Source organism: Pituophis catenifer, unplaced genomic scaffold, assembly GCF_029215685.1.
Source record: "Pituophis catenifer annectens isolate HBS135680 unplaced genomic scaffold, rPitCat1.0.hap2 SCAF_6, whole genome shotgun sequence".
NCBI lineage: Eukaryota > Metazoa > Chordata > Lepidosauria > Squamata > Colubridae > Pituophis > Pituophis catenifer.
Genome location: NW_027256886.1, coordinates 15,269,211 through 15,283,431, shown reverse-complemented (window position 1 = coordinate 15,283,431; position 14,221 = coordinate 15,269,211). Strand labels below are relative to the sequence as shown.

General features: G+C 39.2%; 2 protein-coding genes across 2 annotated transcripts; both read right to left on the bottom strand.

Annotated features, from left to right (window-relative positions):
* Window positions 1-373: 373 nt before the first annotated feature.
* On the bottom strand, window positions 374-3,402 carry RPL22L1 (ribosomal protein L22 like 1). Its single transcript, XM_070945298.1, has 4 exons — window positions 3,332-3,402; window positions 2,475-2,564; window positions 1,856-1,977; window positions 374-694 (listed from the first exon to the last, which is right to left on the bottom strand). The coding sequence occupies exons 1-4, from the start codon at window positions 3,338-3,340 to the stop codon at window positions 550-552; spliced, it is 366 nt and encodes a 121-aa protein (XP_070801399.1). The 5' UTR covers window positions 3,341-3,402; the 3' UTR covers window positions 374-549.
* A 2,137-nt stretch (window positions 3,403-5,539) lies between these two features.
* Window positions 5,540-13,978, bottom strand: EIF5A2 (eukaryotic translation initiation factor 5A2). Its single transcript, XM_070945876.1, has 5 exons — window positions 13,927-13,978; window positions 11,702-11,891; window positions 10,495-10,599; window positions 9,256-9,387; window positions 5,540-8,504 (listed from the first exon to the last, which is right to left on the bottom strand). Exons 2-5 carry the CDS (start codon window positions 11,864-11,866, stop codon window positions 8,445-8,447), a joined length of 462 nt encoding a protein of 153 aa, XP_070801977.1. The 5' UTR covers window positions 11,867-11,891; window positions 13,927-13,978; the 3' UTR covers window positions 5,540-8,444.
* Window positions 13,979-14,221: the final 243 nt, after the last annotated feature.

Genomic DNA, 14,221 nt, shown 5'->3' with positions numbered 1-14,221 from the left:
CTTTAAGGAAATCTGTCTTTCCTACATGTACACAACTTGCCTGAAAAATATGTTGACCAATTTGTGATTCAGCATACCACACAAAAACAATTAGCCTGGGCATGCTTGCATGGAGCTTCGCATGCCTGTCACTCATGCGGAACCATCCCCTTCCCCCACCAAGCCGAAAAGGTTGTGGATGGACGGTGTCCACAAGTTCTTCCTTTGTCATTAAAATGACATTCTTAGACAGTATCTCCTAAGTTTTACTTGGGGGTTTAATTAGAAAATAGTCCATCATACACATTATTGAATGTTCATATTATATAGTTCAAAAATAAGATTTTGCAGGTAACTTCAATGAAACACACGCAACTCAGCCCCAGACATAAACTAAATTTCTCTCAGAACAGCCATTTAATGACACTTTTAAAATATATCTCAGAGGTGACAGGAGATTTAAAATAGCATACAAGATCTGTTTGGTAATAAGTTAATGCATGCTCATAAATAGTTGGTTGTGCATATACTCTGTTCATTCAGGAACATGATGCTCCATTTAAAAACTCATCATTCCTCAGCTTCAGATCCTTCATCATCATGACTGATCTGGAAATAACGCAGCTCATAGGTCTCCTTGTCGGACGCTACCACTCGCAACCAGTCACGAAGATTGTGCTTCTTGAGGTATTTCTTTGTGAGATATTTAAGGTACCTTTAACATATGAAGAGAAAATGATTTAGGTTCAGTATTTCATTTGAGAGTCTACTAATTAAAGAAAAAAGAAAAAAAGCAGAAGACAAGAATTCTGAAAAAGTAACTTTAGCAGTCATCTGTTGAGTTCACTTTAATCAAGCCAAACAGGAAGGCTAAGAAACTGAATTCAACTGTAATCTCATTTCAGAAATCATGAATACACCTCAATTATCTCCAGCCCTTATCTACTTCTAATCTTGTAAGATTGTCGTGGGGGTGGCTGAGAACGATATGAAGAACTGCAATGCTATCATATGTATATAATTCCTCCCTACACTTATTTATTTATTTATTTATTTATTAATCAAATTTCTATACCGCCCTACTCCCGAAGGACTCAGGGCGGTGAACAGCCAAGATAAAATACAGATAATACAAATATTTAAAAAATCCCTTAAAATTATTAAATATTTTGGCCGAAACACAGATTAAAACACCCAATTTATAAAATCACAAATTAAAAAATTTAAAAAATGGGAGTTAGGCCAGGCCAGCTTGCTGAAATAGAAAAGTTTTGAGAGCACGGCGAAACGTGCGCAGGTCCGGGATCTTCCGTATCTCTGGGGGGAGCTCGTTCCAGATGGTAGGTGCCCCCACAGAGAAGGCTCTCCCCCTGGGGGCCGCCAGTCGACACTGTTTGGCCGACGGCACCCTGAGGATCCCCTCTCTATGGGAGCGTACTGGTCGGTGAGAGGCTGTTGGTAGCAGAAGGCGGTCTCATAGATACCCCGGTCCGATGCCATGGAGCGCTCTAAAGGTGGTAACCAAAACCTTGAAGCGCACCCGGAAGACCCCTGGGAGCCAGTGCAGCTCGCGCAGGAGGGGGGTCACATGGGAGCGCCACGTCGCTCCCATAACCACCCGCGCGGCCGCATTCTGGACCAGCTGGAGCCTCCGGGTGCTCCTCACCTCCCCCTCCCAACAAAAGAACAAGACTCCAGTGGTAAGGATCTTATGTGGAAATACAGTAAAATGGCAAGTCCAATTTTTATAGGGAATTTCCATTAAACTTGCCATCTAATGCAATATATTTTACAATCTTTAAATATTTAAAATGATTAACAATGACGCAAGGAGCTAAAGAAAAATTTGTTTAATACAAAATTAAAGAAAACCAACCTTTTTGAGAACTGCTTTTCTGACGTTACTGTGATTTTATTTTTAAAGCGTTCAATGTGAACTACATTTCCCAGGTTTCCTGTTTTTCCATTGACTTTAATTCTCTCATTCAAGAACTGTTCCTAATTAAAAACAAAAAAACAAAAGAACTCTAGGGAATGGTGCCCTAGGTGTGGGTCTAGGGAAGGAACCCTAGCCAGGCAACATTTGTTATTACAGTCACCGAATATAATTATACCATACAAGCACCTCCCCATGAAGCACATTAAAATTAATTCCACCCAAGAAACTTAGCAAACACAATACATACTGTATCTATATGCAAGCTTTCTGATATTAAATTATAAACTTGTATATAATGTATCTGATACCTAAGGGACTAAATTAGATGAATACATTTAATAAGAGGCATTATTAAAATTAATTACTTTTTCAGGGAAGGATTTCTCAGACAAAATCCAAATTTGTTTGCCTGAAATTAGCTATGGTATACATGCCTAATTTTTCTCTAAAAATAAACTACAATGATGAGAGTTTTCTATCTTCCTTGACACTTAAGCTTCACCACTCTTCTACTGTATATCGCTCCTTAGATGGGTAAGAATTAAAAGTTACTTACGAAGTTTCCCGAGTCAAATATGCCATCTTCCACAGGATGGGTAAGATCAAGGTTATACTTGCAAGTTGTTTTTTTCAGTTTGTCTTTCTGCTAAAAAAAAAAAAGAAAGAAACCCAAACACATCCTTCAGGTTAACATTCTGCTATTTTATTTTATTTTGACAATTTCAAGATTTAAATGTTCTGTAGCAGCGCCTTTTTCCTAATCTGGCACATATACTGTAATGGGCTGGAATGGTAATGCACTGAAAATCAAACCCACAATGGGAGTTGCCACGGGTTTTATTTCACCTCTATCCATGGCTGGCGGGGGAATTCTGGGAATGGGAGCCTATCCACCTTAAGGGGACTGAAATTGAGAAACACTGATCTATAAATCAGGGGTCTCCAACGTTGGTCACTTTAAGACTTGTGGACTTCAACTCCCAGAATTCCTCAGCCAGCTTTGCTGGCTGAGGAATTCTGGGAGTTGAAGTCCACAAGTCTTAAAGTGACCAACGTTGGAGACCCCTGATCTATAGAGTCATGAGGATATTTCTCCCCCCTCCCCCCAAAAGCAATTTAGATCTCCATCATTAATCCATAGATGCTTATTTCATCACTGGCTAGAGGCTGGTCTCCCTCCAAGAAGAGCTGGCAGGGTCTTTCGCAAGGCAACCCTCGCAGAGAGAAGCTTAACCGTGCCAGCAGAGCCTCCACCTCGGAGCGGCTTCTCTCCCCAGCTCTCAACGAAAGCACCGAGGCCACAGCCACCTCACAAGGGGTTTCGGGCTCCTTCCCTTTCCCTTGAAAACAACCCACACCGCTTCGCCTTGTCAACGACCGATAGCGCATGCGCGCACACGAAACCCAGCTCACCGGCGGCATTTCGCCAAAGTCTTCGGATGCCGAAAAGGGCGAAGGACTCCGCACGGCCCTCTTTTATAGCGCTCCGACTGTGACGTAATCTACGTAAGGCGTGCCGCACGCGCCCGAGAGATACTGTTAGTAGTAGTAGGCGCCTCTAGGGGAAGCGCTGCTCTCTATGATTCCGGTTTGGGGCGTTTCTGATTCAATGAGAGGCAAGGCATGCCGGGTAAGAGCACAGCTCCGTTCTCGTGCATTGGGACTCCAGGTGATGGTTGTCAAACGTCCCTCTGATTGCACTTATCTTAACTCCACTCATTTTTTCCCCCTCTGTACATAATGGTTTGAGAGTATTCTAGGAGGACTGGTTTCCAGTTCCACGCCTTGGTTAAGACCACCCTTGGAATACTGATATCCAGTTTTGTCATATCATTAAAAAATATGTTGAGACTCTGCAGAGCAACGAAGATGCTCTAACCGCAATAAAATACCTTATGCCACCAGACTCCAAATTTTGGGCTTAGATAACTTAGAACTACGCCGACTTCGGTCTGACCTATGCCTATAGTACATAAAATTATCTGCCACAATGTCCTTCCTGTCAACTACTTCAGCTTCAACCACAACAATACACGAGCAAATAAGATACAAACTCAAGGTAAACCGCTCCAAACTCAATTGCAGAAAATATGACTTCAGTAACAAGAGTGGTCAATGCCTGAAATGCACTACCTGACTCTGTAGTTTCTTCCCCAAACCCCCAAAATTTTAACCGTAAACTGTCTACTGTTGACCTCACCCCATTCCTAAGAGAGCGTGCATAAGTGCACCAGCATGCCTACCGTCCCTGTCTTAGTATTTCTTTTTACTTACTCTTTTCATGTATTCAAATTATGTTTATACTTTTACCTGTTATGTTTGACAAATAAACTTCTGATTATGATTGGAGGCTAAAACATATGGAGAATGGTTGCAAGCATTGAGTTAAATGAAAAGAAGGACTAGGGGAGACATGATAGCAGTGTTCCAATATCTCAGGGGCTGTCACAAAGAGGGAGTCAATCTATTCTCCAAAGCACCTGAGGGCAGGACAAGAAGCAATGGGTGGAAACTAATCAAATAAAGAAGCAGCCTAGAACTAAGGAGAAATTTCCTTAGAAGAGTTAATTAGGGGAACAACTTATCGCCAGAACTTGTAAAAAACTTTCATCTGGAAGTTTTTAAGAGATTGGACAACTATTTGTTTGAAATGATATAGTCAAATCTGCTAGTCCCACAGCAATGTAGAAGGCTGCTATATTTTTGCGTACTGCATAATAATGGTCATTTCCTCTTAATTCTATTTGGCCTTAAGGTTTGATAAGAAACTTCCCCGTTTTTTCTCTCTATAATAGTTACAAAAAAATAGAAATGGAGCACAGCACCGGCTTCTATAGGTGTGAATCTACTGGTTACTTGTTACAGTGCTAATCAGAATCAAGTAATTGGATCCTAAGTTAATTTGACATTGTCATTTAAGCCAGGTACAAAGGCCTGCTCAGTTCCCCCCCCTTTCTTATATTGCCTTCAACAAGCAAACATTTTCAAGCAGAGACCAACAGGACAAGATAAAGCATTAGCCACTTCAAGATATGTAGACATATCTAGATGTACAGAAATGTACATCTCCAGTCCTACAAGCTGCTAAAGAACGGTTGCTGGAATTGGGTATGTCTAGTTTAATGAAAAGGACTAGGGGTGACGTGATAGCAGTGTTCCAATATCTCAGGGGCTGCCACAAAGAAGAGGAAGTCAAGCTATTCTCCAAAGCACCTGAGGGCAGGACAAGAAGCAATGGGTGGAAAGTAATCGAGGAGAGAAGCAACCTAGAACTAAGGAGAAATTTCCTGACAGAATAATTAATCAATAGAACAACTTGCATCCACAAGTTATGAATGCTCCAACACTGGAAGTTTCTAAGAAGAGATTGGACAACCATTTGTCTGCAATGGTATCAAGTTTATTGGCTGAGTTGGACTAGAAGACCCCCAAGGTCCCTTCCAATTCTGTTGTTCTTCTCAGTAGTATTTTTCCTTAAAACCTACGCATGGGGATCATTGATGTTAAATAATAGAATTATAGTACATGAAGTGCTATGAAATGAAATAGTCTCCTCTCTAATTTTCTGGAGAAGACATGGTGAACAGGAAATATAGAAGTGACAACAAATAAAAACAGCCGTTAAGTTTAAACTTTATTTTTTGTTACTGTGACTCAAATAATAATTCAAACATTTTGTTAAAACAAATCATTAAAAGCCAAGAACTCTTAAACATATGAACACTTCACTATTACAGAAATGCAGAAAAAGTACAAACCTTTCAAGTTTTGCTTTTAAAGTCAAGGGCACTCTTATATAATGAACTTTGCATACATTACTTGCCAGTAGGTATAATTGCATACTTATGGGAGCTTCCTATTGTGGTAAATACAAAACCAATCCACCCCCCCCCCACATTTAATTTAAAACAATGACGTTTTTAATGTAACAGTCACTGAATGTGAAAGCCCAGAATTCTACAAGTACAGTACCACAATCTAAACACCACAAAGATCAATGTCTCTAATTATACTGTGAAAATTTTTGATAGTAACAGACAAGAATCTTGCTCTTTACACACGCACAAAAATTTAACACAGCTTATTCCATTAAATTCCCATAGTCAGCATTCCAACATTTAAAGCTTACTGTTGTCAAACATGTCACCTGACCTACAGGGTAGATGGATCACAATGTTTGACTCCTTTAGACTAATTCAATATACTAAATTTTACTTGTGTCCTAGGCATGCTTTAAATTTATGCAATACAAAACCCTGTTACAACTTTTAAGCAGCTTTGTTAAAATAATCAACTTAAGCTCTTTCACATCTTCACAAGAGCAGCCCTGAGAAGAATATACTCAAGTCATGGCTCAACTAGCAGTGGTTTCGTTGCGCACAGATGCAAGACAACAAAGACATCAAGAGGTAAATTGGGGTTTTAACAAAAGAATCCCTAACATCTAAGGAAAAAAAAATGCAGTCTGATGAACAAAAGATAATGGACCCCAAGCAAATAGCTTAGATCATAACAAACTGACAACAGGACTATTTCAGACTTCATTTTGGCCCTCAGCTTGTAAGATTTTGACCCTGCTCTTGAAAATTAAATGTGATTGGTTTCATCTAAAAAGTAAAAAACAATCTAAACATGGATTCGTAGGAACATGATGGCCCTGAAATAGCTCAAAGAACCTGAAATATATATAGCATTGTTTCAATAGCAAAGTTTATTGTAAACTTAGTGGGTTTGTAGACAATTAACCTCTACAAGAGAAATGGCTTTGCTATTAGTTTGTTGGAAATACTGTAGTTTTACTGGTGTCCTACATAAGATCTACCTAATAGACATTGTATTTTTTCCCTGACTTGTGGTTTCAGACTGCTAGGAATTAATCTGAAGTCTAAGTACCACTTTCAGGAGTGGGTACTTCTGGTAATTCCTAAAAGATGACACACTAGGGAGATACTAGCAGGACTCCTTAAATATTATGACCTCAGTATTCTCAGCTGCTCAGGCACAATAGATAACTGTTGGACAAATGATCATCACAAATGATACTAGCAAATGGGAGTCCACATTTCAAACTGTGACTTCCATTCCAGGTATGGATATTGACAATACAGTATTAAGGAACACTCACATGATTAAACTTTTGACAATAAGCTAGAATCCTTCAGCTTCCTAGTAGCCCTAGATCTTGAAACATGTAGTTATTTACCATTATAACAAGACTGTGCTTTTTCCCAAGAGTGTTTATTGCCAAATTAAGTTGTATTGTGCCCCTGTTCTGCATAGATACTTGCTTAGTTAAATCTAGAGCTTATAAAGATCCAGATGCAGTTTCTTTTTCCCCTCTACTCTAGCTTTACCGCTTAAGGGCAATTCTATTAACTTAAGCTCAAAATCCTATTTACTCTCTTCCCCCCCCCCCAAAAAAAAAACTGCCAATGAACTAAGCATGTTTTAAGAATCTAGTCACTAGTTCAAGTTAGTCATTTGCTACCAAAGTATAAGGCAAATTTAAGTGATTAGGTTCTCCCCAAATGCTAATCAAGCTGAAACATGACCTTGCAAAGATCACATGGATAATAGGTTGATTAGTAGTTAGGCATTTGCCTATGCAGTGTAACCAATCCTTCTCAAGTAGGTTTTGAATCAGAACAGTTCTATTGTAGTCCAGAGGTTCATGTGTTTGACAGAGTTGCGCTATCATAGTTCTTTATAAACTCTACAAAACAATCCATGGCTCAAATTCTGTTCAGTGACACAGGGTTGAAATTTAGCCTTCAGGCCATTGATAGATACAGGTTTGCTTCAATTCCTAAAAAAAAAAAAAGTTTGCTTCTGCCATAAACCTAAAAAAAAAGTTAAAAGCCAAATCAAAATACTGTTAACTCTTGAGGCATTGCCTTGTTTAAAACTGGAAGTGGTTGAACTCTACATTGAAAACAAAGGCCTCTAGTGAATCTCCTCCTCTCTACCCTGCTCCAACATTTGTGCACTATTAACCAGAGTATGAAAGCATCCAGCAATTCTGGATGTTTACATCACAGCAAATTGTGACCAATTAAGAGCAAGACAGCAAAGCTAGTTTGCTGTAAACAGCCAATCAGCACTGGCATTTTGATCACATGAGTTCCGTTGTCTCTAGCTCAATTAGGCTTCACAGTTCAGTGCAAGCCACATTTTACGATGTTTAAGATTTTAAAACAAAGTTACTTTCATTTCTTTAAAATGTACGTAAACTCAAACTGAGTACTACCTTGGTATTGGCACTGCTATAGAGTCTCTTTTGAGCAAAGCATACTACTTTAGAATACCTCATGATCTAAAATGACAGTTTTTGACTGCCTTGCCATTCCTGTAAGCACTTGAACTTCAGCAATCTTAATATTGCCAAACTGCTTGCAACATCAGTCAGCACTATTTTCAAACAAAGACACGAGGTTGCTAGTGAAGGTTATAGCTTTGGTGATAATCAGAACTAAAATACAAGATTTGCAGTTGCTGGTACTTTAGCAACTGTTTGATCCAGGTGGTCCTATTTGCAAGGTTTTATGGCTACAGCACATTCTTCACTCATTGCAGACATGACTGACACCTACAGAAAGGGGAAAAAAGATTTTTGTTAGGTTCTACAATTCCATTATATTATCATTTCAAATAACACATCTTGTAGTTTGCTACATTATTAGTTTTGAAATTACTATTCCTACAACAAATTCATTTCCCATAAATATAAGAAAAACTAAGAGAGCACACTAAGGAAAAATGTGGTTTACTCATTTATGGAATATTGCATATGAATCTATGCAGAGAAGCTTAAACCAAAGTTTATGATTTTATAGATGTGAATCCAGCTAATTTTGCTTTGTTCATTAACTGCATTGGGATATTTTCTAAATCATGGATTATCAAAATAATATGGGAAGACGGTAAGATATTTGAAGTATTCCTAACTAAAATTAAAATTCATGTTCATTTAAAGGATAGAGTGTACATTGGTGACTTCCACTTAGAACATGAATGCAAAGAAACAGACCTAACTCAAAACTAACAATATTTTTGACAATTGAAACAATATTTTAATCTGTGTGGTTTTTAATGTTTTAATTATTTTTACTTGTTTTATAACTGGTAAACTGCCCAGAGTCACCTTGTGGGAAAATGAGCATAAAAAATTAATAAACCAACGAATAAAAAATAAAAAATACACTTGGATTCTAGATAGAAAGCACTTCCTTTGCTTTACAGAAAAAACTGTTATTCATGGAGAAAAAGAAAAAAATATAAGAAACACTCCTACAGTAGTTGATGTCATTAACGAAAGAGCATTAACTGGGCATCCTTACCTGGAAATCTTCTCCTGCATTGTATTTTCCCTCTATTTCTTTGCCTAATTCACCTTCCGGGACTTTTAGATCTTCTCGAACTTCTCCGTTTTCTGTCAGCAAAGAAAGGTAGCCATCCTGTATACAGATTAGCTGCAAGATATGGTATAAAATATTTTATTCAATTACATTTTTCATTAAAATGGGGAATGATAGAACCACCACTTTGAAAATAAAACTTGCCTGTTGTTCTTTTTGAGAATGCCTATCCTGAAGTTATCAGAATGACCTGTGAAGTTAAAACATCCTCGCAACATATTTCTCAATGTTGCCATTTCTCAAACCAATTTTTAAGCCCCATATATTTTAAAGAACTACAGTATGATTTCTATTTTCTCACATCAGTTAATCATAGATTTCAGAAAATCTTTTTAGAAGACTATCAGAAGTTGGAAGACAAAAAGAATGTATTCTTTATTGTTCACTTTAAAAACTATTAATGTTAATTCAAACCAAGATGTCTCCAAAAGTTTTAGAAGTACCATCTTGCAATATTCTAACATGCGTAATACCATTTCACAATTGAGAACTTTGGAATATTCACTTCTCCTCCAAAAAATACCAATCTGGCTGGAACACGAGGTTTTGTACACATTTACAATATATACAAAGGACAATGCGATAGTATCACACCATAGGAAATGCAACATAGTTTTATTATTTAATGATAATTGGAGACGAAAGAAATGAAATGCTTATAATCAGCTGGGACCTAGCAAGAGGCAAGCCATTTGATTACTACTGCTTCCTAAATGTATATGTACAGGTAGTTCTCGACAATTCATTTAGTGGCTATTCAAAGTTACAATGGCACCGAAAAAAGTGACTTTTGATCGTTTTCACATTTACAACCATTGCAGCATCCCCTTGATTATGTGATCAAAATTCAGACACTTGGCAACTGCCTCATATTAATGATGGTTGCAGTGTCCTGAGGTCATGGGATCCCCTTTTGTAACAAGTCAACAGGGAAGCCAGATTCACTTAACCCTGTTACTGACTTCACAACTAAAGTGATTCAACAATTATGGTGTTAAAGGTTGTAAAATGGGACAAAATTCACTTAACAAATATCTCACTTAGCAACATAAATTTTGGGCTCAATTATGGTCATAAAGTTTAGGACTACCTGTATGTTCTTTCTTGTAACATAGGAAACATACAATCCAGAATATTGCCTAGATTCAGAGACATACTTACCTGATAATCATTCCTCTTGATATTTGGAACATCCATATTGTGAGTGGAAGGGCATATATCTTCATATTTTTTGCCAGTGAACACATCAATACCAACTAAATGAACCTATTTAGAAAACATTCATAATCATGTAATTAGGTTACCAAGAATATTGTATTTCAAATTTTCTTATATTGATTCAAATCTTCCCACATAACATCTCTTTAAAAAGGTTGAGGGGAAACAAACTAGCTATGAACATGTTTCAATATAGATTCTGCAGTATTCTGAATATGTAACGTTTTTGAAAACCTGTTTCATTTCTAATGTTATCATTCATTAAAATGTCATAAACTGAATGTTTTGTATTATGTATATTTTAATGTTTTCCCAAAGGCTCAAAACTATTAGGTGTTTGCATTATACATAACAGCTGTATTAAAGTATTGTATATAAGATAATGCCTAAGTTTCATCAAGTATTTAAATGCAAATTCATACAAGGCCTTAGGCAACACAATAGGTGGGAAGCAAGTTCCCAGTATTAATTTAAGTGTCAACTCTCCAGCTCTTAGCTAAAAACTATTCTGCTAAGGTGCAATCTATCAGAAAATTATCACAAGCAGATTTACATATAAAGCAACTTTCTTACTTTTAGCATGTAACACATTCTGCAAATTTCAAAAGTAAAATTCAGTTAAGCTACTTCTATATTCTTTATGAAACTGACTTGTAAAATTAATTAATTCACTCCAAATATGTTTAGAATCTTAGACTAATTTGTAGAAAACATGCTACATCTGGATTTCCTCCATCCTTTCACTTCTTCCGCAAATAGATTTTCTCCTTCATTTTTTGGCACGTAAGTTCAATTATGACAAGGCATAGAAAAGACCATGTGGACTAACAATTCTGCAGGTTCTAATCCCAAAACATTTAGAAAGTAACAGACCATGGAGAACTGGCTGGAAAAAAAATGTTATGCAGAATTAGAGCACAATGCTTGAATTAATCCAATGTGCCATTTTGGAATTTGTTCACTTTAAATATGTTCTATTTGGAGGAACAAGATAGTATGCAATTTTATTTGATGATTGAATCAATTTGTAAGGACAACCAACTACAAATGCAATTTAAGTAAAAATGAAATAATGGTAAATTGTTAATATTCGTAACACACTACTTGTGCTTCAAAGCAGTAAAAGAGGTAAATTATACTCCGAGATTACCTTGGCATGACCATGTTTGCCAGTTTTGGAAGTTGACATTTCCACAATCTTGCAGGGACGTCCCTTCAGCACCACAAAGCCATTCTTACGGAGTGCAGAACACTGCATTGGGTAAGTGGCAGAAGCACCAGCATCTCCAGTGGTGAAGTCAACTTCATCCGCCATAGTACAAAGTGAATTCTAGAAAATACTGTAATTTCCAAGACAGTTCTCAGCGTTTTCATTGATATCATCAAACTTGCTATTGATGCTTTAAACCTAATGCAGCATCTACATATTGTTCTGCACCAAAGACTAAGTAGGGTTTATTCTTCTCTCCTTAGATGTTAGCTAGTTCTCAACTACTGTTTCACAAACTTTTTTGCTCAGTAGTATACTATTCTCTAGATACATCCAATTCCACACCATTTAGATAAAGGAGCTTAATATACATTATCTAGATGAGGGGGAAGAAAAGGGGAAGCTACAGAAAAAAGTTATGAATAATATTTTTAATTAGTTTGAAATTCCAATGGGGTACTGAAGAAGAGCTGTGGTCATGGTTATATAATAGTTAGGATAACATAGAAGCTTTCCAACCCTCAGGTGGAGCTTGAGTGATAGGATTGGTAGCTATGATTTATAAGAATGTTTGGCAACAATACAATTTGAGGTATCTTTCAAAATTGCTTTTTTCAGATTATATCCTCCAGGAGCCATCTATATAATTAAGAAACAAGTAAAATTATTTTATTTATGTCAGTTATTCACAGGCCACATTTAAAATGCTTGAGAAAAGTGGAAGGAATCAAGCAGTTGGAAAACTAATAACACCATGCTTATTTCAATTAATAATAATGGCTAAGCCAGACAATGTTACAATTACAGGAATGGTTTTTATTGAAGTCTGGCCATGACAGTAGTGTTGAATGCACTGCGATTCAGTTTTCAGTAGCTTAAACAGATCTGTCATTACAACTATCACAAAGAAACATGATTCATCACCATTATAGAAACTACAAGGGTGTGTTGCACTATGAACGTGCAAGTAAGGAAGGCGGCAGCAGCTGCGGCCAGAGGCAAACAAGACTGCATTTTGGCAGCAATCCTTGCTTGCTTGCTTGTCCTCCACGTATGGCAAACGCCTCCCTCCTTTTTTTTGTGTCTCTATATCCAGATCTTCCTACTCAGTTCCTAAGAGAAAGACTCTTGTTGGGAGAGAATATTAAAAAAGCCCGGAGAATTTAAGGAGATAAGCAAAACCTTCGCGTTTAGGGAGGATTTATTACCACCAAACCTGAAATTCTGGGAAGGCCAACAAGGTGTGACCCACTTGCCCTCAGGACAACTTGCAAATTTCTAACAGGGATTTGGGCACACCCTCTTTATAAGCCGGACAAATGCCTGAATTGCATTTTCTTCAGCAAGAGGAATGAACTTCTAAAGCTCTCTTGAAAGGTCAAGAGGCGGCGGACCTGGCTCCGCGTTTATGTACCTGTGTTTTAATGGATTATCCTGATGAATGGGAGGGGTGGGGGGGACGGACGGATACTGACGACTCAGCAGTTATCAGACCGCCTTTTCATCGATTCCCAAGGCCGAAGGCGACTGGAGTCAACTTAAAAAAATGGTTTTTTTTTGTTTTTTGTTTTTTTAAAAAAAGGCATGGGGAAGGCTTAGTGGAGGTTGCAGCGTTCCCAGGAAAGGAAAGAGCGAAGGAGGTTGGAGGGCAGAGAAGGCCCCGACCCTGTCGAGATCCACGAGGGCTTTTCCCAGCGGGCGGAGTCATTCATACTCGCCAGCGATAACAAGCTACCTACCTGGGTGGAGCCACGCGGGCACCTCGGGAAAGGGGGGGGGGAGAGCAGGGATACGAAAGACAGCCTCTCCGTTCCTTTCCCGGGCGAGAGAAAAAAGAAAGAAGCCTCGGGAAGAGGAGAAGGAGAATTTCTGGGCACACGGTGAAGGCGCCGCTCGGGTGAGGGAAATCCGCCCGGCAACGCCTTCCTCACGCGAAAGAAAGCCGGAGGGCCTCCTCCGGGCTTCGTTTCCCGGCCCCTCGTTCCCTGCCATGGCTGGGCTCCGAGCCGCAAAGGAAACGGGGAAGGGGCGGCCAACGCGCGTCCGGCGCCCGTGAAGGGCCTCCGAGCGTCCCCGCGCTTCCCGAGCCTCCCCGCCAAAGGTCGGGCGGAAGACGGGAGATGCCGCACACGCGCCCGCCGGCCCGCGTCAGGCCAAGCACTTACCTCACGCGGCGCAGGAAAAGACTGACGGAGCGTCGCAGCAACGCACATGCGCACAGCCGCCGCCGCCGGAAAGGGAAGCGGGAAGGCGCGTGGGATGACCGGAGTGGGGGGGGGGGAGGAGGGAGGGAAGACAAGCTGCGGAAAAAAGGGGACGCAAAGGGCGTGTGCGGCACGTTTCTTGCGCCGTCCGGAAGCGCTCAGCCCCGCCCACCGACCCCCACAAGCATCCTTCGCCATTGGCTGCGTTTAATAACGGCCCCACCTACCTTAGTACCTCTTCCACTTTCTATCGCTT